At 44.4% G+C, this 26,698-nt stretch overlaps 1 protein-coding gene across 1 annotated transcript in view; it reads right to left on the reverse strand.

The window, feature by feature from the left end:
* The window catches only part of TMEM165 (transmembrane protein 165), a 155,217-nt gene that overhangs the window by 74,453 nt on the left and 54,066 nt on the right, over positions 1–26,698 (reverse strand). Inside the window, exons 2-3 of the mRNA XM_086962636.1 lie at positions 16,197–16,422; positions 5,866–6,041 (exon numbers count right to left, since the gene is read on the reverse strand). Coding sequence (XP_086818762.1) covers positions 5,866–6,041; positions 16,197–16,422 — 402 coding nt within the window. The remainder of the gene's footprint in view (positions 1–5,865; positions 6,042–16,196; positions 16,423–26,698) is intronic.

The following is a 26,698-nucleotide window of genomic DNA, read 5'->3' on the forward strand; positions in this document are numbered from 1 at the left end:
GGCTACCAAGGCTTGTTGGTGCTCCTGCCAGACAGCAAACACCTAGACACTGACATCCAAATTTTTGGGTACCTACTTTGGGTGGTTTCATGTGTCCCCAACTACTCAGAGTCTTCTGGTCCAAGTCTCATTCTCCTTTGCAGTTCGCATTCCATACTGGAGACCAGTGTATATTTGTGCTACTTACCTGATTATTTTGATGAATTATTGTTTATATGTATGGATAGGAGATATACCAATGTGTTAGTGATGGTCTTGCATAATAATTAGACTTCTGTCAATTAAATGTGGTAAAACAAGCGGCCTTACACGCTTCAAGATAAGCCTAAAGGCTGCTCTCCACAGCCACCACTTTGGGAGTTTTCTAGGATTATCAAACACCACTAAAATCACCATATGGGTTGCCTGGAGTAGTGCAAGGTGCATCACTACTTAAGAGTGTGCACCATATACTAAGCCAGCCTACTACAGTAAGTATTATAATTCTTTTCGCGTATCTGACTAATTTTTTTTAACACAGACTAAGTGTAAAAATAGCTTTCTTTGAAATTGACACTAATACAATGATATATTACTTTCCAACATGAATTAGTCGAGATTTAAACAAAAAAGACCACATCAGTCCTTATACAATCTAATGTTTATAGGAACGAAGTTACCCATTTAAAAATAAAAATTATTCCTACAGGATATTCTTGAGATATCTGGAATTAATTATCTAGAGAACTCCGGTGTAACAACCCTTTAGTAAAAGAAGCGCATCAGCAGGCGAGCCCTAAAAAAAAGTCTAATAGGTAAGCAGCATGAAGCTTAGACAAATGTACTCATACTACGGAGGTTCCACAAAGTGAATTCTCTTTGTGGCAAATCTTATTTTCAGAATCAAATTTTTAAAATTGAAGCAAAAAGCCCAAATGGATTACCACTTTAAAAAAAACAACACATTTTTAACAACAGATTTTATTGAGTTTATCATACCAGAGAGGCAAAGGCCGGCAAAGAAAGCACAAATAAAATGCTTTAGAGAATGTCTCTGGGTACTGTATAACCCCCTCCCCTATAGTCTGCAGAACATCAGACCAGGAAAAACACCCAACCCTCCTACCGCAATGGGATTACCACTTTAATTGGAATTGAGTAAATTAATCATTATGGGGGAAACAATTGTTCAAATATCACTTTGTCATTGCAAATGGAAAACATGTCCATCACTAAGATTTTCAATCTCAGATTCTCTTGAGATATTTTGTAGTGACTAGGTTACGGTTTCAAAAACTTTGAAAAATAACTGTTTATTAGGCATGAGGATGGGCTGTTCTTTACAATTCATAGGAGAAACCTTCTAAGTGACTTCATGTTGTTCATCACAGATTATGGTGGTGCGCGGTCTAGTGGCGGATTACTGCCCTATTTAAGACCATGCTGGGCCGGACGCATGCAGCGGGCGCGCCGATGGCGTGCCAAAGGCTGGCCAGTCTGCGCTCGTCCGCACCAGGACGACGCCACCTGCCAGCCACTCTGCCGGCTTTGGGAAAATTGCCTATTCTTACTCTCGTGATAACCTCATGATGATTAGATCTTCAATGGATACGGCTTGTCCTTGTTCTTCTATTACCCCTATGGGTTCTTTTTGCTGTAGGACTTGTGCCTACAACTCGTAAGTCATCATAAGTTACTTGCCCACACAAGTGCAGGGCGCAGGACAAAGTATTAAAATATTTAGCCTTAATTGTAGATCGCTGGTCAAACACTACTTAGATGTGTTTGATCTACTTCAAGATGAGTCTCCGGACGTTTTTTTCTTGACAGAAACCTGGTTGTCAGGTGACACGCTGGCTGAACCATGTCTGGCGCTTCCTTCTGGCTATAGTATTTGCACCATTAATCAAAAGTCGAGGGGAGGGGTGTGGCAGTTGTATATAAAGGTCATCTCCCCTGTTCATTGGTCAAGGAAGATGTTGTGGGCTCTATATGTGGTCGCTTTGGGATTACTTTCAACCCTAATTTTACTTTGTCTGGGCTGATAGTTTATCGTCCTCCGGGTCCTTCCAAGGAGGGAAGGACTGCGTTGGTAGATTTAGTAGGTACTCTGGCTGTGAGATATGCCAATAATCTGGTCATTGGTGATTTAAATCTCCACCTGGATAATCCACACGATCCTGATGTGACTAACTTTATGACTGACCTCACAGCCTGCCAACTGCATCAACTGGTCCCTGGTCCTATTCATTCCGCAGGCCATTTGTTGGACACTGTTTTCTCTAATCTTCCGGGTCTTTCTGGCTCAACCCCTACTCCTTTAGATTGGACAGATCATTACTTGATCACCATGGAGCTCTTAGGGGTGTCACTCTGTAGGCCCCAGCAGTATTGTACTATTCGTCGTCCTTGGCATCAGCTGAATTTCAACCAGATTTGTACGTGCCTCTCATCCAGTCAGCCTTGCTGGCCAGACGAGCCTGATCTGGCCATTGACTCCTTTACCAACTGGCTTAAACTCCCATTGGATGAGTTGGTTCTAGCTAAGTGGTCGAAGGGGCAAAGTACCAATTCTAATCCTTGGTACAATGGTACCCTCTCGTCCATGCGTAAAGCATGCAAACGACTGGATCGGGATAGGAGGCGTGATTTTGATATATTGAAAGGCAATAATCATTCAACTATAAAGAAATATCGCATGGCTCTTCAGAGCAGATTAGAAATAGTCAGAATCCTGCTAAGAAGGTCTTTTCTATCATTACCACTCTGAAAAATGTTGGGGCACCCAAGACACGTATAGTTAAGTCTAGTGAGCACTGCGAGGACCTAGCCATTTTTTTTTTATAAACAAAGTGGAGAACATCTATAAAACCTTTCCTTCAAAGGTCCTAGCTCTACATCCCTCTGCTCAGGCATTATTCACTTTTCCCCCTATTACTAAAGAAGGACTTGCTATACTGTGCAGGAAGATTAAATCTGGCTCTCCCACCGATCCCATGAAGCCGGAACATCTGAGGAGAATATTGCCTGTTATTTTGACACCGCTAGGCAAGGTCATTAACCGGTCTCTGGCCAGGGCCATTGTCCTCAGGGTTTGGAAGCAGGCTATTGTTAGGCCACTCCTAAAGAAGACCACGCGTGATCCAAGCAAGTTGGAGAATGTTCGTCCCATCTCTTTGTTACCTTGGATGTCTAAAATCACAGAGGCACATGTTAATACGATTCTCTCTAACTATTTGGAGGAAAATCACATCTTGGATTCCTCTAAGTGCGGCTTCCTTTGTTTTTCTTTATTATCATTCAGTTTTTTAAGGCAGGTCAAGAACAAAAAAGGAAAAAAACAAGGACAAAAATAATATACAAGTTACATTTCCAAGATCATGGATTTTACGTCGTGTCCCTTTACTATCCTATCCAATTTGTTATAAGGGACCATAGGTTACTTCCGAACGTTTTTTTCCTTTACCCTTCAACTTATACAGAGCAGTTTCTAAATGAAACATATACAGGAGCTTCGTTTGCCACATTATAAAATTAGGTGGTTCCTCATCAAGCCAATGCGATGTAATACATGCACGAAATGCAGACATGCAAATAAAAAAAAAACTTGTTGAGTCGTGCTATTTTCACAACCAAAAATAACCAGTGGCGTTGTTATCTTAATCACAGTACCCACATTTCCTGAAATAAAATGCTCTATATCAGCTATCAGTTGGCTCTCATTGGGGCTTCCTTCACAATCTCAGTACTGAATCAGCCCTGTTAGCCGTATCTGAACATCTGAGAGCTGCTCTGGATGAGGGGCGGTCCTCGGCACTGATCCTATTGGATCTTAGTGCCGCTTTTGACACGGTTTCGCATCAAATCCTGATTCAAAGGCTGAGGGAGGCTGGCATTGGGGGCGCTGCTCCGACCTGGCTCTCTTCTTTTCTTTCAGACAGGTTTTTCCATGTTTTGGCTCCCCCTTTTTCTTCTAGGATGCAACCCATCAAACAGGGGGTTCCCCAGGGCTCTGCCCGAAGCCCTACACTTTTTAACTTGTACGTCCTGCCGCTGGCCTTGCTAGCCAAAAGGAGAGGGATGACGATTGTGTCGTATGCTGATGACACCCAGCTTGTAGTAGCCCTGTCCAATGGCTGTCAGGGCAAGGCGGCCAAGTTTCAAAGTGGCTTAGCGGCTGTATCAGAGTGGCTTACGGCCAACTGTCTACAGCTTAATGCCAGCAAGACGAGGTCCTGCTGGTGGGAAAGGATCATGAGCTATGGAGCGGGCACTGATGCCCCTCTTCTTTGGGACCCCCTCCTATTCCAAAAAAGGTGGTGAAAAACCTGGGTGTTTAGGTTGACTCCGCGTTGATTTTTCAAATCCAAACTAAGAGGGTGGCGGCGACCTGTCTTGGCATTTTACATTGCGTTAGACCCATGCTGTTTTTTTTTTTATCCCTCTATTCGGCAGACAATTGTGCAAGCATCTGTCCTTTCCAGATTGGATTATGCCAATGTGCTCCACCTTGGGGTCAATAAGACCGAGATCTCAAGACTTTAGAGGGTCCAGAATGTCGCTGTAAGAACGCTTCTTGCCATGCCCAGTCATTGCTCCACCTCTAGTACTATTCAGCGGCTACATTGGCTACCAGTGGAGAGAAGGGTGGAGTTTACATCTCTTTGTTTTGCGTTTAAGATCTTGAAATCTCCCTCTGGCATAGTGTACCGCTTTTGGCCACCATAAGTGTGGCAGGGTATACTCAGACGTGAGTCCCTTGCTCACTTTGTCACTGGATTCAAGCAAGCCGGGCTGAAGACGGCTGGAATGCCAAAAAACGGTCCTCGGAAGCTTGTTTCCGGTCCAGGGAAGACATGGCTTGGCAGTTCGGGCTGGACTGTTCCCATGAGGCACAGGGTCAGACTGATTTGCATATAGGCATGTCTGAACTGGGGTGGCAGAGTGGGCTTAAGAACGGTGATGGATTAAACCCAGATCTTTTGACTGGGTGTGAGTGTTTAATTGATTCAGATGCTCCGTCCATCACCACTCCCTTTTGTACCGTTCCTGCCTTTGTGACCATGACTTTGTCTTCAGCATGCTTTAAACTGTTGATACTAGAATCTGTGAGAGGGTGTTGCACTGTCCTACCGAACAACCATCTGTTTTTACTATTCCCATTAGAATATTCATCAGCAATCACCGATAAATACTTAATCAAATACGTATAATATCATATTTATATAGTTTCTCGTCAATAAGAGGAAGCTGTGGAGACTCCTTATCAGAATGGCCTAACTAGAAGGGGCCAACCAGAAATGTACTCATGCTATCCTTTAACTAGGTCTCATCTACAAGGCTATCCATCATGATACCCATACAACACAACCATAAACCCGTTTTTGGCTCATTTCTCAAGCCTGGAGTAACAACTACTTTGACTGAATTCTTCTCAGAAGCCAGATTCCAAGTTTGAGTGACCTACTGCTGAACTACATCTACTCCCATCTCATTTATTCCGCAAATATATATTTTGACATGAAGAGCTCAGTTGCAGCACAGGGCTGCCATACTAGTCTCAGTGTATCTGCAACAGTCAAAATAATGGGCTTGCTGGTCTGTGTTGAAGAGAAGGAGGGCTACTTTCATGGCTTTTAACACATTGAAGAAACTACGTGGCAGCACAGACATCACTAAGATTCACCCCCTAAAAGTTCCAGGACTACCAAAAGCTTCGAGAATAGCAACAACTGGAGATGCGTTACAGAAGAACTATTTTATAAAGGAAGGCAGATATCGGAAATAAAAGATGCAATTATTTCAAGTAGTTGATCAAGAGTAAGGCTGCACACTAGAATTGTATTATCCAGCATTTTCCATAAAACTAAAAACACATTGACTTACTTCTTCATCTTTTTTTTTAATTTCCGCTTGCACTTCCTCCAGCTCTTCTTGACCTTCATCAGGGCTCATCTTCAAACCTTCTCGAAGCATCCTTAGCCCAAAAATAGCAAACAGCGCTGTGGACACATAGTATGTGTATACTCTAGGAATAACTGTAGTTGCGTAACCAAATAAAACTGAAAAATAGTGAAAAGATAAAATATTTTTAATAAAGAACAATTGGATGTCAATCAAAATGAAGTTGCAATTTATTTAAATATTTTTGGAATTGAATCAAATGTACAGTTTTCTCTAGAAAACATTTCTCCACTGAACTCTTTTGTATTAATAGATTGTTCATTCACATTAAAAGCACAAAAGCCACAGACATTAGGTTGGAGACTTCAAAGTGAAAAATAAAAACCTTTATTTGGTGGCATCTGAGCTCTTGAAGTGTGCAGTCTCTCAATTCAAGATTTGCTTTGCATATTTCAACTAGGGCAATGAAGTATAGGGAAGAAAAAAGCAATTTACTTATGTTCATTGAGCTATGACTAGCTATACTCATGGTGTGGCATTTAATACAACATTTACTTGTCCATGGGACAGGATGCTTCATAAATCTACTTGTCCTGTTAAAAAAAAATTAAAAGTCTCTTTGTTGCTATGCAGTGAGTGGACTATGGCAGTGATCTCATTACATGAGACTTCTGAGAAATACGTATCTGATTATGCCAGGCCTCATATTATAGCAGGTTTAGAAGTAGCAGGAAGCTGTAGTTCCAGGGTTGGAATGCCCTTTTGAGTCTGTGCAAACCTGCATACTTGAATGTTTAAGAGTTTCCACCAACTCCTCTCTTACCTTTTCCAACAAAGGGAAAGGTTGGAAATTAACTCTTGACAAGCATTTGCAATGCAAAAGGTCTTGCATTTACGCTAGTTTAAGCTATTTGCATTGGAAAAGACAAAGCCTTTTATTTAAGTTTTAAAAACCAGATCATAAAAGAAAAAGAATTGTCATTTACATTGCCAATTGATCAAACTTGTGTAAATGTGAGACCTATTGCATTCCAAATACTTGTTTATTGTTATGGTTTGGTTGGGAAGAAGAAGAAGGGCCGGTGAGGAGTAAGCAACAACGGAAACGAACGAATATGCTACTTAACAGTATGCATCTGTTCTTGGCATGTATGGCTGCTGACATTCAAATCTGTGCATAGATCGCCGCCTAGTATTGGGTCCGGATGATTGCACATTGTTGTCCTGGAAGAGTCTTCGAAGTATCACGAGATAGGTGGCTCCTCCCCTGGACTACAGTGCGCATCGGTATCCCCTCCATCCTCAGATTGTTTTTCGCCATTGTGGCAGAGATGGGGTGTAATACAGTGAATGATGTCCATGCTACATAGAAATTCTGAATGCTACAGCTGCTACAGGCGCCGGGGAGGAGGGTGGGCGATATGAATGTCAGCAGCCCTACATGCCAAGAACAGATGCATACTGGTAAGTAGCATATTCGGTTCGAGGCATGTGGGCTGCTGAATTCATATCTGTGCATAGATTATATAGCAGTCCCTCCTGTTATCGGCGGCTACCCGTGCTAGCTGCAGCAGTCTGAAAAAAGAGTTTTGAGAACAGCCTGTCCTACAGATGCCTGCTGTCTTGAATGTACATCTACGCAGTAGTGTTTTGTAAATTTATGTATACTGGACCATGTGGCTGCTCTACATATCTCTTTTTAGAGGAATATTCCCAAGGAAAGCCATGGATGCTCCTAACTTACGTGTGGAGTGTGCTCTTGGAGGAATGGTTAGTGTGCGTTTAGCTTTTGCATAGCAAATCTGTAAACACTTAACAATCCATCTGGCTATGCCTGCTTTTGAAATGGGGTTGCCTTTGTGCTGTGGAGAAAAGGCAACAAACAGTTGTTTTGTTTTCCTGAAATCCTGTGTTCTGTCTATATAGTACATGAGAGCCCTCTTGACATCTAACGTGTGTAGAGATCTCTCTGCGACATTTTCCGGATTAGGATAGAAAACAGGCAGTTCAATGGTTTGGTTCATGTGGAACTGCAAAATCACCGTAGGCATGAATGTAGGGTTGGTGCGTAGTACAACTCTATTTGCGTGGACCTGTATGAATGGCTCTTGAATGGTTAGTGCTTGGAGTTCACCAACTCCTCAGTGAGGTAATGGCTACTAGGAAAGCAACTTTCCAGGTCAGAAATTGAATCTCACAAGAGTGTAGAGGTTCAAAAGGTCGTCCCATCAGTCTGGTGAGGACCACATTCAGGTTCCAGACTGGTGAAGGCGGGTGTCTGGGAGGGATCACTCTTTGAAGGCCCTCCAGAAAAGCTTTAATGGCAGGCACTCTGAATAGTGAGAGGTGCTGCCTGTTCTGAAGATAAGCTGCTATTGCGGATAAATGTATACGGATGGAACTGTACGCTAGATTACATCTGTATAAATGCAACAAATAACAGATAATGTTTTGAATTGATGCATGCAGTGGGTTAATGTCATTATTGTTACAATATATGACAAACCTTTTCCATTTAGCCGCATAGCATGCTCTGGTTGTGGGTCGTCTTGCCTCCTTGATAATATTCATACATTCTGGCGGCAAGTTGAGGTAGCCAAATTCTACGACTTCAGGAGCCAGATCGCCAGGTTGAGCTGTTGCGGATCTGGATGCTGAATGTCGCCATGGCTCTGCGTCAAAAGCCTGGGCGTGAGGTGCAGCCTTTGATGCGGTACCACAGAGAGTTCTATGGTTGGCGTGCCCACGTTGGAGCAACCAGGATGAGTGTCATCGAGTGTTGCTTCAGCTTGCGTGCCACCAGCGGTATTAGAGGTGCTGGTGGAAAAGCGTACGCAAATCTAAGGAATCAAAGGAAGACGGGGGTACTATGGTGCATACTCAGGCCGAAATACTACAGGACTTTACACAATACTACGAGAAGCTTTATAAAAGCATGGTGGCGAACGGAGATCCGGCTCTGGACGCCTTTTTGGACGAGCTGGATTTGCCACAAGGAGACCCCGATCAAGCGGAAGACCTAGGGAAAGATATAGAGCTGGGGGTGATTTGAGGAACTATAAAGCGTATGGCCCGCAACAAAACACCAGGGCTGGATGGTCTGCCGATAGAATTTTATGGTAAATATGTGGACCTGTTGGCGCCGAGGCTATTGGAGGTATACAAGGAGGCCAAGGAAGCGGGCCGCTTGCCCCAATCAATGAGAGAGGCGCTGGTGATCCCGTTGCTGAAACCAGGGAGGGAAAGTAGTAACACGGCTTCGTATAGGCCGTTGTCCATGTTGACGATTGATTACAAAATTCTTAGTAGTATATTGGCAGCCCGATTACTGCCATATATGACCTCGCTGGTCTACAAAAATCAGTCGGGTTTTATCCCTACGCGCAACACCACTTCGAATATTCGAAGACTTATACGTCTTATGAGCGATGACAACTCCGAAGCACAAATGCCATGATCCTGTCCGTCGACATAGAGAAAGCTTTTGATAGCTTGGAATGGGACTACTTATATAATGTTTTGAAGCGCTTTGGGCTTGGAGAAGAGTATATACGATGGACGAGAGTCTTATATACCTCGCCATTGGAGAGGGTACGAGTGGGGAGGCTGATATCGCGCCAATACCCGGTAACACGCGGGACGAGACCGGGATGCTCGATGTCCCCCCTCTTGTTTGCCCTCGCTATAGAACCTCTAGCTAGTGAGATCAGGACAGGGAGACATTATAGAGGGCTGGGCGGCAGGGATGGGCGACACCTTATATCCCTATATGCGGACGACCTATTACTATTTCTTGAGAATGCAGAGGCGGCCTTGCCTGGGGCGGAAAGACTACTTCAACGCTTTGGAGAGCTCTCAGGCCTAAAAGTCAATTGGTCCAAGACGTGTATGTTTCCCGTGTGGCAGGGGGAGGTTAGACCCGATGGACACCCGTTGATCAAATGGGAACCTACCTGTTTGAAATACCTCGGGGTGTACATATACCACACACCGGCGGACATGTTGGAAGGTAATGTGGGTCGTTGTATATGGGCACTGAAGGGCAGTATGGCCTTCTGGGCGACCCTGCCACTATCACTGATGGGCCGGATCTCCCTCTTGAAAATGGTAGCATTGCCGAGACTTTTGTACTATTTTCGTACACTGCCTCTGTGGATACCCTGTTCCCTTTTTAAAGCGTTAAAATCACAGATATCCTCATATCTTTGGGGCGCAAGGAGATGCAGGGTCGCCCAGAACACGCTCCTTCGACCGAAAGATGAGTGGGGACTTGCAGTCCCGGATTTCGAAATCTACTATTTAGCAGCTCAGTTGCAGCTCTTTACGCAGGAAGTGGCGAGAGTGTTCAGAGACCGAGAGCAGGAGAGGGAGGGAGGCATATCGCGCCATGTCGTGGCTTACATAACACTACAACAGAAGCTAGACTTGCAAGACCTAACCATGGAGGAACAACGTTCCGCCTTTGCTGGAACAGATCAGGTTGAGACAGAGCGATAGATGGTTCTGAAGCAGCGCAGGAGTGGAGATTCTCAGAATCCAATCATCTAAATAAGAATAGACGAAGATCTTCCGCCTGCGGAGAAAAGCAGCCACAACCGCCATGCACTTGGAGAATGTCCGTGGGGCGGATTTGAGGCCAAACAGAAGCACTCGATACTGGTAGTGATGACGCCCAATTTGAAAACTGAGAAACTCTTGATGCTTGACTGAGACCGGTATGTGAAAGTACGCATCCTGCAGGTCGATGGCACACATCCAGTCTCCCTGATAAAGATGCGGGAAGATCTGGTGCAGGGCGTGCATGCAAACTTTCTTTTCGGATTTACCGGTTGAGTAGGCGTAGATCGAGAATGGGCCTGTATTCTTTGGCTACTCCTCTTTTTTGGACGAGAGAGTAGTGGTAGTACACTCCTTGATTTCTCTGTATAGGAGGCACCTCCTCTATGGCCTTCTTGAGAAGGACAGAAACCTCGTCATGCAGCAGTTGACTGTGGAATCGGGGAAGGTACTTTAGTAGAGGAAAAACTTGCGGAGGAGGTGACTTGAACCTCAGCAGGTAGCCATGCTGCACAATACTCAGCACCCATCTGTCCTTTGTTATGGATCTCCACTCTTCCAGATGATGAGATACACTCCCTCCCACCGGAGTGGCGTACAGTTGAGGAGGAAGCAACAGCTCAGGGCTTGGGAGGCTGCTTGGAGGCAGACTGCTGCATGTTGTTGTTCCCTCGGCCTCTGCCAGGTCGTCTTTGCTGAAACTGGGACTTTTGCTGTGCTTGGGATGACCATTGAGGGGTTTGAACCCTCTGCTGGTAAGATAGTTTGTCCCCCTGACGAAAGCCCTTTTTAAATTCTTAACTCTTCTCCAAACCCACAGCTTTAACAGTGTCCATTTCCGATTTCATTGTGGTCATCACGTCGTCGGCGTGAGACCCAAATAGAGATGTGCCATTAAAGGTGAGGTTCAAGAACTTCTTCTGAGAATCCGGCTTGAGGACTATTAGGCGGAGCCACACCGAACGCCGTGAGCAAATTCCATGGAAGTAGCCATGGGCCGCTAAGTCAGAAGCATCCGCTGCGGCGCTGTTGACCTGGTTGGCAACGAGTCCTCCCTCCTGCAGGATCTCGGCAAAGGAAGCTTCTCCATGAAGCCAGTGAGGGTGTCCCCGAGCGACCTGTCGTACCTGCCGAGCAGAGCAGAGGCACTGGCCACCTTCATATATGAAGCTGAGGTGTTACATGCTTTTCTCCCAAATGAATCCATGAGTTTGCTGTCCTTTTTCGGGGGTACCGAGGATGAGGTGGAAGCAGAATGGGATTCCATGGCAGCTGCCACGATGACTGAGTCAGCTGGTGGTTCCGCCCTGAGGAAGAAGGGGTCCGCTGCAGGAGCCTTATACTTCTTGGCGATTCTAGATGGTACAGAATCCACTGTCGCAGGCGTGAGGAAGGTAGCCATAGCCGGTTCAATGAAGCCAGGCACCAGAGGCAGCAGAGGTCTGGGAGGTGTCCGGTGATGAAGAGTATCAAAGATTACTGAAGTAGGTACCACACGGGTGTGCAGAGAGATGTTAAGCTTCTTTGCGATATCTATAGTTGAGACTCGTGAAGGAGGAGTAGAAGAGATGGTCGGAGAATAGTCCCGGACAGTAGATCTCGTAGAAGAGGACCACGTCGGAGATCTTGTACGTCCTCTCTTATGGGGCCTGTCGTGATGACGGCTGTGTCGGCCCCTAGACCTAGACCGATGTCTAGAAGGAGATCTAGGCTTGGGGAAAGATCTTTGCCTGGCCGGTGTTCTTGACCGTGCTGGAGATCGTGATCTGGCAGGAGATCTTGGCCTGGGTGAAGGTCTTGGCCTCTGAGGAGGAGACTTGGATGGTCTGACCTAAGTGCTTGTGCGTGGACCAGACGGTGAAAATGTGTGGGAGTAATCCGAGCCCGGACTACTGCGACTGTCTGACTTAGCCCCCTGAGGACGGTGAGATGCCACACTTCGTGATCTGGCCGCAGATTTGGGGGAAGCTTCTGGAGAGATATCCACTATGTTCAACCCAGGAGATGAAGATGTCTCATGATGATCTGGACCCAGACGACTCCACAATAACCTCAACCTCCTCTCTCGACAGCGAGAGCTTTGACGTCGATATGGTTTGTGTGATCATCGGCGTTGAGTGAGGCCTTGATGCTCTCGACGTCGAACGTCCACGCCGTGGTGACCTCGACTGCGATCTTCGGCGTCGAGTTCTCTACGTGGATCTTCCTTGACGTCTGGTTGGCGGTAAACCTCCATGCTGTCGTGTCGACGACTACCTTCTTCGACGTCGTGTCGAAGACGACCTCCTTCGACGGTGACCTTTCCTGACGTCGCCTCGATGTCGACCTCCTCGACGTCAAATGGTGGTATTTTGACGACTAAGAGTACTCTGTCTCACAAGAGAGAAAAATGTGCCGCTTAGGATAACTTTGGTGCAAGGTTGCGAGGGAGGGCGATACTAGATATCGGCAGACTCGCAGTCACTAGCGATACGAAATATCGGCAGATGCATGTTTTCGAACATATATGAGACAGGCTAGACGCTTTATTAAGGCGCTTTAAACTTGACAACAATTTGATCTTTAAATGGGTGATAACGAAGGAGTGATGCTAAGCGTCTGTGTGTAGATAAGAGACTTGAATAATATTTACACAATATTCTCCAAAGAAAATACTAAACGATGGTCAGTCAACAGTGAATATAGGTCGTTAGCGTAAGAGCTAAAGTGATTTTACACAGACCAACTATTACTGACGTGAGTACTTGGACTAAGGTGGGGTAATGAAGTCAGTTTGCTGACATGTCCAGTAACCTTTTATAATTTCTTTTCTTTGCTCACTAGTGCGGGGCTCCATTTACCTGAGCTGTAGCCAGGTGGGGTGGAGCATTTCTCTCCTTTCATTTGGGTAAGTGAGAGCAGCCACTGTACATTATTGATAGTGTGCGTGTCAACCATGACATGGGATTTGCTTTTAAACGGTCATTGATGCATATGATTAATGGATGTGCTACCCAATTCATTTGCTATTTTGTGGTTGTTTGTCTTCCTTTATATGTCTGTTTGGACGTCTCGCCTTCTTGTGATTCGGAAAGCAAGGAGAATGAAGAGCTACTAAAATACCCAGGTGATATTCTTCTTTTCACCTTTTTAACGGGCAGTCGCGATTATGGTCCTGAAGAATGCAGCAGGATACCTATCAGGGTCCATTTTCAAGTCTGCAGAAACATGTTGACCGTATTGAATGATTAGTGGTTATATGTTCAAGCCACTATTATTGCATGCATTTTATTGATTTGGGAGTCTTAAGGTGTTTAATAAAGTTTGTTATCCTTTCTACGACCCAATTTTAGTGTAAATATCACTTTTCACCAGCACTGCTCTACAGTTGCCCCCTCACACCCTAAGATGCACTAACACATTTTGGGTTCTGTTGTTTAGACACAAACTGATGGTGATTTTTTTTTAAAGAAAACACCTACCTTCCCGGTGTGAAGGAACCCAAATGATGAATAGGGCGTTTAGGATCGACAACTGATGGGTATTTTTTTCAACACTGGAAAGATACTCACTTTGGGATAGTGTCACTTCACGAGTTTCTCCATGTTGGGGCGTTCTTTTTTCAGACATATATTGGGAACTAACTGTTTCATTTGACCCACTGCTACTTTTTTCTGGGTATTTCGACGACCCCCTCGACGGCGACACGCCAGCCGGCGGCAATCTGGAAGCCGTCATAACTCTCTGCGCTGACCCCCTCGAGGGCGGCGGAGAGTGTCTCGACGTCGACGGAAGCCTCAACGTCGACAGAGACTTGGACATGCCAGCAGCCACAGACTTCGAGCCCGAAGTGTGGCGTCTCGACGCTGACTTACTTGGATGCGGCGGAGACTCTCGACGTCGCGATGGTGATCCAGAAGAACGTCTGGGCCTCTTTGACGGCGACGTAGACGGTGATCCTGGTCCTCCCTTCCTCTTTTTGGGGGCAGGAGAGGCAGAACGTTGCCGTTTTTGGCCATGCTTGCTTGAGTACGACGTCCTGGGGCCTCCATGGCTACCCACCTGATGGCCTTTGTCTTTCTTCAACATGGCATGGAGTCTGATACGTTCTCTATCATGAAGGGTTATCCTGCAGAAATTCTGACAATGGTGGCACTGGTCAGGATCGTGTGCAGATGGAAGGCACACAATACACTGAGTGTGGGTCAGCCAGTGCCATTTTCTTGTCCCAAGAAGGACACTTCCGGAACAAAGCCAGCATTCCGACAGAAAAAGTGGAATTACACAGAAAACAAAGCAGAAGCCTTAATAAACCAGAAGATGTCGAATTTTCTGAAAAAAAAAAATCACTCAAACTAAACAATTTCAGTCAAAAACTGAAGAGCTCAAGCTCTAGGATCCTAACAGAAGGAGCCGGAAAAAAAAACTGACCCAACTGCCACCTGTGGTGCATCTTGGGAGCCGGGGGTCGCCTTCAGATCTTAAAAGGCACGGTACCCCTACTCTAATGCCTTAAAGGCAAGGTGCCAGTCTTTCTTTACCTCTTTATACTCTACTGCAGCCTACTGGCAAATGCCTGCAATTACAGGTTTTCCTATGACAATGAAGCATTGTTCTATACAAATGTTTACTGCTCTCTTTCTTCCTTAGGGGTTGGGAGAGTACAACTGTGTGTATGCTAATTTATGGAATTTTGCGGCAGGTTTGCCAGTTTGGAAATGTTCTAGGCTACAAATATATGTTTTCACATATGCATACATATATATTTATAAGTATTTTCTATATGGTCCGGGATCCCGCACATGGGTGGGGATTATTCATAGATTATGACTATTGATGAGTATCCGCTGGATGAGAACTGCACATGACACAGCAGGTGTACAATGAGTACCAGTGTCCGACATTACTACTACCAAAACCTGTACCAATTTCATCTTCTTTACTTTATCCCTTCCAACCTACTCATGCTTTATGTATTTATCTAAACAAGAAGGATCTCCCAAAGCAGGTTCTAGTATGAAGAGCCTCGCTCTAGATTGTTACATACACAGTTTCCCATCCTTTCATTTTGCTGGGCCTGACTTATTTTAGGGGGGGCCTGTTCGGAACAGCTTTGAATTAACGATCCAGTTTCAGCTTTCATACCCGCTTTGGCCAGGTCATTGCAAGTGCACAGGCCCACTCGTCCAAATTCTAACTGTGTTTATATCTAATATTCAGGGATAGTGACAATATTGTAACACAGCAGCAGCTCACTGCTATTACCATCGCAAATAATCTCTTCGACATCCTCTCATTTCTCATATGCGAGGTCATGTTTTGATCTAAAAAACTTTATGGAGTTTGCTTAAAAGAAACACATCTCCTTGCAAAATGCCTGCAACAGACTCTCACACTTTATCCATATAAAAAATATATTGAAGGAAACGGTTTTTAAAACAATCTGTTTAAGAATGTTGTGCCAGAATTCACTTTGCCCATGCCTCAAAACGTCTCTGGAGCACAGAGGGGTGCTCAAGAACGGAGGACGTCAAAACCTTTTAAGTGATCACATTTTTTTTGGGGAACTTTTACCGGCCCTGCCTGGAACCATGAAACTACCCAGCTCATAAGTTGGGGAAAATCAAAGTAAAGCATATCCAACTTAAATATTTAGACTAGATTTGTTATTCCTAAAGTATGTGATTATTGTGAAACTTAACATTAGCCATGTACTTCATTCTTAACCATCGGGTGCTGCATTTATTTTTTACTATAAAAGTGTATAAAAAGCTTACCTGATAAACATGTCATCAGGCCTAGTGCAAGTATAGCACCTGCCAAAACTGTCAAACGATTATAACGCATTGCCATGATCGCAGCAATAAAGAAAGTCTTATCTCCAAGTTCTGAAACAATGATGACGGATATAGCAGCCACAAATGCATGGATAAATCCCAAGTTATCCGAGTTCGGAGTGTCTTCGACTTCATGGTGCACTGGAGGATGCAGGGTGGGCACTTTCTAAGGAAGAAAAAAAAAAAAGATTCACACATATTAGCCCGCGAAAAAGAGAGAAAACGTAAGGAGCTCAATTACACAGCATATCGGGAGCCAGGTGGCGGTTATAGTGTTCAGTCAGTTCGTACACTGAAAAAGATGTGTATACCTGCCTTCAGTTAGCACTCAACTGAAATGGGAATAATGCAAATTTTGGAAGTTAAGCACTGACTGCCGTGTATTATAGCATTTGTATGGTGCTCTTCTAGTTCTAGAAAGTAGTAGAGTTAGCAGCTACTGTTTGTCGAGCATGGCAGGGAAATGGTTAATTGCAGCAGGTGATCTATAAAGAATTTATTGTACTACTGTGCAGGAGCCACGCAGATGTGCTCCAAATATCTCGCAGCAAGGATGTTGCCTTTTATTTTTATGTAGATTTATATAGCGCAAACTGGACCAGAAGGTATTGTAGCGTTTTACATGAGCACCGGTTATTACACAAGGACACATTCAGGCACGGGAAGATTTGGGGACATATTTAGGTAAAATCAAATTTGCTAATCCTTAATAGCGAATTTTACCGAATCTTTAATAAAGACTCGCAAAATTGAATGTAGGTAGGAATCGCTAAAATATTTGCGAATCCTTAATATTCCTAAATAGCGAATCGCAAATTGAGATTCGCAAATAAGGAATACCTACCCATTCATTCCTATGGGCTAGGATGCTCATAGGAATGAATGGGAAGATATTCTTCATTTGCAGTCGCTATTAGTGAATCGCAAATAGCGGGCACTATTTCAAGGGTGCCAGGGTGTCAAAAGGACACCCTGTCGCACCCCTGAAATGTGCATGTGTGCACATGTGGTGCACATACATGCCCTAAGGGCATGAATGTGTGGCATATGGAACTTTAAAAAAAAGCAAAAAAGTGCTTTTTTAAAGGATATCGCTAATTAACACCAACTTGAGGTTGGTGGTAATTAGAGATTCCTTAAGGCTAAAGTGCACTTTCTTTTGTGCTAATTACATTGCATTAAGGAATCGCAATTTTCGATTCCTTAAATGCAAGAGCAAAATAAGGAATCGCAATTATGTGATTCCTTATTTTGCTAGTAGGTTTAAACTCACCTACATTGCTCGCAGTCAAATAGCGATCGCAAATGCAGAAATTCTGCAAATTTCAGCGTTAGCGCTCGCTATTTGGCCACCTACATGTGGCCCTAAATGATTTGCCCAGAATCACAGGATGTGGACGCGATCCTGAGCCTTGCGGCTTGTCACACTTCAAATCCCTCCTCCATGTGTCACATACACCTGAGCACCATAGACTGTAGTCTTTTAAAATTGACATTACCTTACTGATGGGCGCCACCAATGCTAAAGCAGGCCATGGACAAGTGCAACGCTTTCAGCCAGTCTGGCCTTTTTACCGAGCAGCAGAATGTATTCTGGGACATATAGTTTAATTTGTCATCTACATAGGTGCTCAAAAAACCGTGTGCAGGAGGATCCAAATTTAGAAAAATCAAGAAACTATCCTTGCTCGCTGCACCAAACGCACACCTGGACACACCATTATTCTCAAAGGTGCACATGTATTCACTAACAATTCATGAAAATTTAAATATGAAAGTAAAATCTTAAGAAACTTTAATAATAAAAAAGGCAACATAAATAAATGTAAAATGAGACTTCATATGCAAGCTTTCAACAGATATCGTTACACCGAGCACTAACTGCACAGCTATGCCACACCGCTCTCAATAAGGTCACAATAGCACTTCCTAACAGGATAAGCCACACACTAACAATCAGAACTCCCTATACAGCACTCCTAACATACCGAAAGCTAATATGACCCAGATACGCCTGCGATTGACTGCTGCAGCACCAACCAGCACTTGCACACCAGGAAATGCCAGGCAATTGAGCAAGGCTATTGACCTAGCAGAGGTTTAAGTAATCGGCTATGCATACCTCCGGGGCTCAGCGAATCAGACATGGCACCGTCAACAAGGACAGCAGCAGAAAGCTATATTCGACGCATTACGAACTGGTAAGCAGTGGTAGCCTCTGAATCAGGTGGAAAGTAGGGACTGCTTAAAGCCATCCCAAGTGGCCGACGGTGCTGCATACAAATGTCAATACCACATATGCAGCGGTAGAAGATTATCAGAGGAATGCTGCACCAAACTGGCATTGAAGGGCAAGCAATGTGCCAACGCCCCCTCCGTCCATAGTTCTGCACACGCCAACCTCCAAGCTGCCCTATTGGGAGACTATCAACTTGGTCAAAATCGAGGGTGTGTGGCAAGGTCAGGGAAGAGGGGTGGGAGAAGTTCTATCAACAGGACTCCCCTCAACAGGGACAGAAGCCACTGAACAGAACCAGAGAACCAAAGAGAAAGACAGTCCTGCTGTCTGTCCCCACTCACGATCAAAGGGATATTTTCTGAGTCAAACATAATAATGTTCTATTTTTCATATTTTGCAATAGATATGTTACAATTGAAGATGATGCACTTGCAATATAAAATACAGTAAGTATATACTACTGAGATGCATTTTGCTGGTCTTCGTTTTTGAGGTTGATACTAGGACAAATAATAAATCTGTCTAGTGCCCATTTATAAAGCCGTTCTTTAGGAAGGCCCTTTTATCCGCGGTTTGTAATGTCCTTCCTTTTATGGCCATATTTCGTTTATATTATATTCAAGAAAGTAGTGCTCGCAAATACAACATTGAGAGCATCCCTAGGCGTACTACTCAATAATTTCCTGGGTTCAACCAGGATTCCTCAATGTTTAAATGATCGACAACCCAGTCGAAAGTTCATGTTTTCCAATGAGATTATTTACTTCATAAATCATCAGAATCAAGTTGAATTCAGCGTATTAATTTCATATCCATCAACATCAATTAATCCGTCCAATGCATTTCGGGCTGTGCCCTTCATCGGGGACAGTAGGCTGAAAGCAAGGTATAATCACAATATAATCAAAATACAATTAAGTATTGTACATAGGAATAGAAAACGTAAAACATACTGTAAATAATTCATGCTCAGTGACTCAGTGAACAAAACCCCAAAGTGACTGTGTGCTATTGACTATTATTAAGACTATTATTAAGACGACATAAGCAAGATGCGCTACTCGGGCAGCACGCTCGAGCATAGAAGACTTTTCAAATTAGCTCACTATCTAACCAGATGCTGTGCGCTTTAACCTCAAACTTCACTTTGTTTATTTTATATTAACAGAAGCAGTAACGGACATCCCCCTGGCAGATGCTCTTCAGATATGTATCGGGCCCACGACAAAGTGGAATTAGTGGTTTAACTGGATACACCGAAAGGTTAGAGGTACACATCCTATGAGTACAACCAGGTTCGTGTTTGATACGCTGCACAACGTCCGATTAGCCTGTGTGAACTTTATCTCAGTTTAGAAGTGGTCTACTGGCCAGCGTGATAGCGATTTGCACAAGATCAAACTGTGGCAAACGGGGAGCCAGAATAAAAACGCAGGCTTGCCAGATTTACAGCTGATGAACATTTGATTAAATAAACACTCACTTTCTGCCTTAAAATGGCCACAGTGACTCTTCTGACGGTAATGTCTACCACCCAGATCGGACGGTGCATGACACAACTAAGACATTTTTAGCAGTCTCCAAGCCGGGGGTAGGCGCACAGTAAGTACCACTCTGGAGGGTAGGTGGCCCTGCATGGAGGCGCTGAAGGAGGCATTTCGAGTCTGAGAGAGGGGTTCGCACAGGCGCAGAGAAGACGGCGCTGCCCCGGGCACTGGGAGGCGAGCGGAATACCTGTCTCAAGCGTTATTAATGCCACCGACCCCCTTTACTACTTAACCTCCCTTCAGTAAGGAGGCTGCTCTAACTTTTCTTTTGCTATAGAAACAAGACCTCGTCAGAGAAAAAAGGATGGGAGCATTTAAAACACATTGTATTCAGTTGTCGGAATAGTAGTGTGCTGTACTGGGAGAGGGCGTGCCTCAGCGGTAATAGCTGCCGACCTAAGAGCTGGGGACCAGGTTTCTGGCATTGGGTAAGCATTCTGAAACAAGACAGCGTGTGGTGCATGCGCACTGCAAGGAATATTAAGTATGCAGCTGGCACCCGGCCGCGGTAACATGATCCCGCCTTTGGCCAATTGTGGGCTTTCAATTTTGAAAAGCCACACGCAAAGGCCAATGGAATGTGTGGGAGGAGGCAAACCTACACAGAGAAGTCTCTTGGAAGCTGGAGTGATTCCAAGAGGTCCTCTACTTAGTGCAGCACATGCATGCTGCGCTAGGCCAGACCTAAAAATGAATGGGTCCAGTATAGAAACTGGTGCTCATGTAAAAGGTCTGATACCAAATTTCTCGGGTCTAGTTGGCGCTATATAAAATTCTTTAAATAAAAAAAAACTGTAGATGCGCTTACACATGCCGTGACGCAGCAAAGAGCAGACAGACCCCAAATGCCACCACGAGTCACATCATATCAGCTCTTTTCAGAGTGGTTTTGAAGCACCTATAAGGGGAGGGGGCTGTGCACAGCACATGTCCATCCGAGGGTATCAAACATCTCCCCAAACCCCCACGAGAGATCAGCTGCAGCCTGAGAAACATTTGTGTTCTTTGGGGGCGGGAATAGGGGTACGTGTGGAACTGCAGCAGAGTCTAAGGAATGGTATGCCCCAATGCAATCAATCAACCAACACTATTCGTACATGGACGTGAGGGGTCCACACAGGTTCAAGCATGTTAGACCAAGGAAGTAAATGAAACTTGTTTTTCAGTATTTAATGAAGTTCACAGAGGGCTGGAGATGCTAAGGGCCAAAAAACAAAATTTCAAGACACCATTTACAATTAGCTTGTTGCCCATGCTGTAACGTTGTAGATTTGGAATCCCAAGGGTGAGATAGACATTTTTCAGGACTAAGCCATAATCTTTCTTGGTCTGTGGAGTGAAGCCCGCAAAGTCATCTTTTGTTTTTTAGCGTCACATTTTATGCGTTTTTATTTTTGCTGCTATTTGTTTTAACTACCTCTTTACTGTGCTTCTTCATACCACTTGCAGTCTTCTTACCCCAGTTGGTAGTGTACTGGGTCTGTGGGCTCCATCTTAGGGATGCTGTTTAGATGCAAGCCTTATGATAAGCACAGGCCCATCCTCAATGTAGCCAGTGCCCACTGGCTTTTGGAAAAGCACCCTCTTCTCACTGTCCACTTCTGTCTTGAGTCACTGCTGAAAGGATGATGCATGGCCACGAGCCACAAAATACTTCACGTCTACCCTGCCCCAGGGCAGCTCGCAATTTTCGACTAGTGTTTGGTGCCTAAAGGGAATGTCTGTGTTATGAAGGGTCTCTCCAGCTGCAATCCAAACTCCTGGACCTGGTGTATGCACGGCAGAACAAGCAGTTCTTCAGGTCCAAGTCTTAAATCTGCTGTGGCCCAAGCAGTGTGAACTTCAAAGTTGTCTATTGGGTTTTTTGCTAGGATTACTTCTTTTGCCTGCAAGTTTAGTGTGCTCCTTCCTTCCTGCTGTTTGACATCTATCCAACACATTGCTAATATTGTGGGGTAACTTCACTCTATCTTGAAGGTGGGGCGGAGGTTAAGTGAAGATAGTTTTCACTGTAATCAGTGCTAATTGGTTGACGATGTGCCGCCTCAACACCATCTCAATTACTGCTGCCTTATTTGGTTATGGGATTTGCTGGATCCTCCTAATTTGGCCTTCTCCTAGAATACTCAAACTCTCTTTCCAGAGTGTTGAAAATAGGCATTCTGTTGAATGGTAGAGAGGTTAAAAGTGTGTTTATTTGGCATTGTTCCTGTTTGGGCCAGTTGAGAGTGGAAGGAACTAGGGCTAAAAACCTTGACTGAATCCTCCCATCTAGCCATCCCCTAAAGATATTGCCCTGACCAGCAGCATTAACATCCAAGGATTAACGGGCCCCAGGCAAAGGCCCCACCCAGCTAGGCCTAATCTCAAAAAGTCCTGCCTCTCACAACTCAAACAAGCATTTGCAATGCATAAGGTCTCGCATTAGGAACGTTTGAGCTATTGGTATTGTAAATGACACATTTTTTATTTATGTGTTGGTTTTGAAAATAGCAAAAATAATAGCTTTGTCATTTACAGTGCCAATAGTTATAACTTGTGTCACCTATAGCATTTGTAATGCAATATGTGTTGTATTCACGTGACTTAGATGTATTGATATTACAAATAACAATGGCTTTTAATTTTTTAAATAATTAATACTTAAATAAAAGTTATTGTAATTTATAATGGCAATAGCTTAAACTTTTGTAAATAACTTTTGTGAAGAATATGTTCAGTGTATTTTATTGTGACGAAAATCCAAGAACAGAAGTGAAATACTAACCTCTTTTTGTGACATTTGTAATAAAGCTTGAAACATTGAAAGAAAATATTTGACCCAGTTGTTGTTGAATGGTTGCACAGATTGATGTTGTGGTGGCGCTGAGTGATGTTGTGGTGGCGACTAGTGATGCTGTGGCATTCAATGATCCTGTGGTAGCGCATAGTGATGTTGTTGTGCCCCTTAGTGATGCTATGGTGGTGCTGAGTAATGCTGTGGTGATGCGATAGATAGAGTGAGTGGGATAGATAGATAGAGTGAGGGCGATAGATAGATAGATAGAGTGAGGGTGATAGATAGATAGATTGAGGGTGATAGATAGATAGAGGGAGGGCGATAGATAGAGTAAGGGCGATAGATAGCTAGACAGATAGATAGAGTGATGGCGATCAGTATCTAGATAGATAGATAGATAGAGTGAGGGCAATAGCAAGATAGAGTCAGGGCGATAGATAGATAGAGTCAGGGCGATAGATAGATAGAGTCAGGGCGATAGATAGAGTGAGGGTAAAAGATAGATAGATTGATAGAGTGAGGGTGATAGATAGATTGATAGAGTGAGGGCGATAGATAGATAGACAGATAGAGTGAGGGCGATAGATCGATAGATAGAGTGAGGCAGATAGATAGATAGATTGATAGAGTGAGGGTAAAAGATAGATAGATAGATAGAGTGAGGGCGATGGATAGAGTGAGGGCGATGGATAGAGTGAGGGCGATGGATAGAGTGAGGGCGATGGATAGAGTGAGGGCGATGGATAGAGTGAGGGCGATGGATAGAGTGAAGGTGATAGATAGATAGATAGATAGTGAGGGCGATGGATAGAGTGAGGGCGATGGATAGAGTGAGGGCGATGGATAGAGTGAGGGCGATGGATAGAGTGAGGGCGATGGATAGAGTGAGGGCGATGGATAGAGTGAGGGCGATGGATAGAGTGAAGGTGATAGATAGATAGATAGATAGTGAGGGCGATGGATAGAGTGAGGGCGATGGATAGAGTGAGGGCGATGGATAGAGTGAGGGCGATGGATAGAGTGAGGGCGATGGATAGAGTGAGGGCGATGGATAGAGTGAGGGCGATGGATAGAGTGAGGGCGATGGATAGAGTGAGGGCGATGGATAGAGTGAGGGCGATGGATAGAGTGAGGGCGATGGATAGAGTGAGGGCGATGGATAGAGTGAGGGCGATGGATAGAGTGAAGGTGATAGATAGATAGATAGATAGATAGATAGATAGATAGATAGATAGATAGATAGATAGATAGATAGTGAGGGCGATAGATAGATAGATAGACAGATAGATAGAGTGAGGGCAATTAGATAGAGTGAGGGCGATAGATCGATAGACAGAGTGAGGGAGATAGATAGATAGATAGATAGATAGATAGATAGATAGATAGATAGATAGATAGATAGATAGGAGTGAAGGCGATAGATCGATAGATAAATAGATAGATAGTTGTGTGTGCGGTTGTGTGTGTGGTTGTGGTTGTGTGTGCGTGGTTGTGTGTGTTATGCTTTGTTTTCCTGTGCTATATTTTGTTATGCTATGCTATGTTTTGTTGTGTTTGGTATGCTATGCTATGTTTTGCTAGGCTATGATATGTTTTGTTTTGTTATGCTATGTTTTGTTGTGCTTTGTTAAGCTATGCTATGTTTTGTTGTGCTTTGCTATGTTTTGTTATGCTATGTGTTCTTGTGTTTTGTTATGCTATGCTATGTTTTGTTATGTAATGCTATGTTTTGTTATGCTATGCAATGTTTTGTTTTGCTATTCTATGCTTTGTTTTGTTATGCTATGTTTTTTTGCTATCCTATGCTTTGTTTTGTTATGCTATGCAATGCTTTGTTGTGTTTTGCTATGATTTGTTATGCTATGCTATGTTTTGTTATGTTATGCTATGTTTTGTTATGCTATGCAATGGTTTGTTTTGCTATTCTATGCTTTGTTTTGTTATGCTATGTTTTTTTGCTATCCTATGCTTTGATTTGTTATGCTATGCAATGCTTTGTTGTGTTTTGCTATGATGTGTTATGCTATGCTATGTTTTGTTGTGTTTTGATATGTTTTGTTATGCTATGTGTTGTGTTGTGTTTTGCTATGCTATGTTTTGTTATGCTATGCAATGTTTTGTTATGCTTTGTTTTATTATGCTATGCTATGTTTTGCTATCATATGCTTTGTTTTGTTATGCTATGTTTTGTTGTGTTTTCTTATGCTATGCTATGTTTTGCTATGCTTTGCAATGCTGTGTTTTGTTATGTATGCTATGTTTTGTTGTGTTTTGCTATATTTTGTTATGCTATGTTTTTGTTATGCTATGCTGTTTTGTTCTGCTGTTTTGTTGTGTTATGTTATGCTATGCTATGTTTTGTTTTACTATGCTAAGTTTTGTTTTGCTATTCTATGTTATGTTATGCTATGGTTTGTTTTGTTATGCTATGCTATGTTTTGCTGTGTTTTGCTATGTTTTGTTATGCTATGTTGTGTTATGCTATGCTATGCTTTGTTTTATGTTATGTTATGCTATGTTTTGTTCTGCTATGTTTTGTTGTGTTATGCTATGCTATGTTTTGTTTTACTATGATATGTTTTGCTTTGCTATGCTTTGTTATGTTATGCTTTGTTTTGTTATGCTACATTTTGTTATGCTATGCTATGTTTTGTTATGCTATATGCTTTGTTGTGTTTTGCTATGCTATGTTTTGTTTTGTTATGTTATGTTTTGCTATCCTATGCTTTGTTTTGTTATGCTGTGCTTTTGCTATCCTATGCTTTTGTTTGTTATGCTATGCTATGCTGTGTTTCGTTATGCTATGCGGGTGAGGGTATGTGAGGGTGAGTGAGGGTGAGGGGGGTGAGGGTGTGTGAGGGTGAGGGTTTTTGAGGGTGATGGTGTGTGAGGGTGAGAGGGTGAGGGGGTGTGAGGGTGAGGGGGTGTGAGGGTGTGAGAGTGAGTGAGGGTGGGTGAGGGGATGTGAGGGTGAGGGGGGTGAGGGTGTGTGAGAGTGAGGGGGGGGTGAGGGGGTGTGAGGGTGAGTGAGGGTGAGAGGGTGAGGGGGTGTGAGGGTGAGTGAGGGGGTGTGAGGGGGTGTGAGGGGATGTGAGGGGTGTGAGGGTATGTGAGGGGTGTGAGGGTATGTGAGGGGTGTGAGGGTGAGTGTGTGAGGGTGAGGGGGTGTGAGGGTGAGGCGGTGTGAGGGTGAGGCGGTGTGAGGGTGAGGCGGTGTGAGGGTGAGGCGGTGTGAGGGTGAGAGGGTATCTGAGGGTGAGAGGGTGTGTGAAGGTGAGGGTGTGTGAGAGTGAGAGGGTGTTTGAGGGTGTGTGAGAGTGAGAGGGTGTTTGAGGGTGAGAGGGTGTGTGAGGGTGAGAGGGTGAGGGTGTGTGAGAGTGAGGGGGTGTGAGAGTGAGGGGGTGTGAGGGTGAGGAGATGTGTGAGGGGGTGAGGGCGAGTGAGGGGGTGAGGGCGTGAGGGTGAGTGTGCGTGAGGGGGTGTGAGGGTGGTTGAGGGGTAGTGAGGGGTGTGAGGGTGAGGGGGTGAGGGGTGTGAGGGTGAGGGGTGTGAGGGTGAGGGGTGTGAGGGTGAGGGTGTGAGGGTGAGGCGGTGTGAGGGCGTGAGGGTGAGCCGGTGTGAGGGCGTGAGAGGGTGAGTGAGGGTGAGGGGGTGTGAAGGTGAGGGGGTGTGAGGGTGAGAGGGTGTGTGAGGGTGATAGGGTGAGTGAGAGTGAGGGTGTGTGAGGGTGTGTGACGGTGTGTGAGAGTGAGGGGGTGTGAGGGTGAGGAGGTGTGTGAGGGTTCAGGTGGTGTGAGGGGGTGAAGGCGAGTGAGGGGGGTGAGGGCGTGAGGGCGAGTGTCTCCAATGAATGTCGCTCCTTCGCCTTCTTTGAAAA

This window comes from Lissotriton vulgaris, chromosome 3_1 (assembly GCF_964263255.1).
Source record: "Lissotriton vulgaris chromosome 3_1, aLisVul1.2, whole genome shotgun sequence".
NCBI classification, from domain to species: Eukaryota; Metazoa; Chordata; class Amphibia; order Caudata; family Salamandridae; genus Lissotriton; species Lissotriton vulgaris.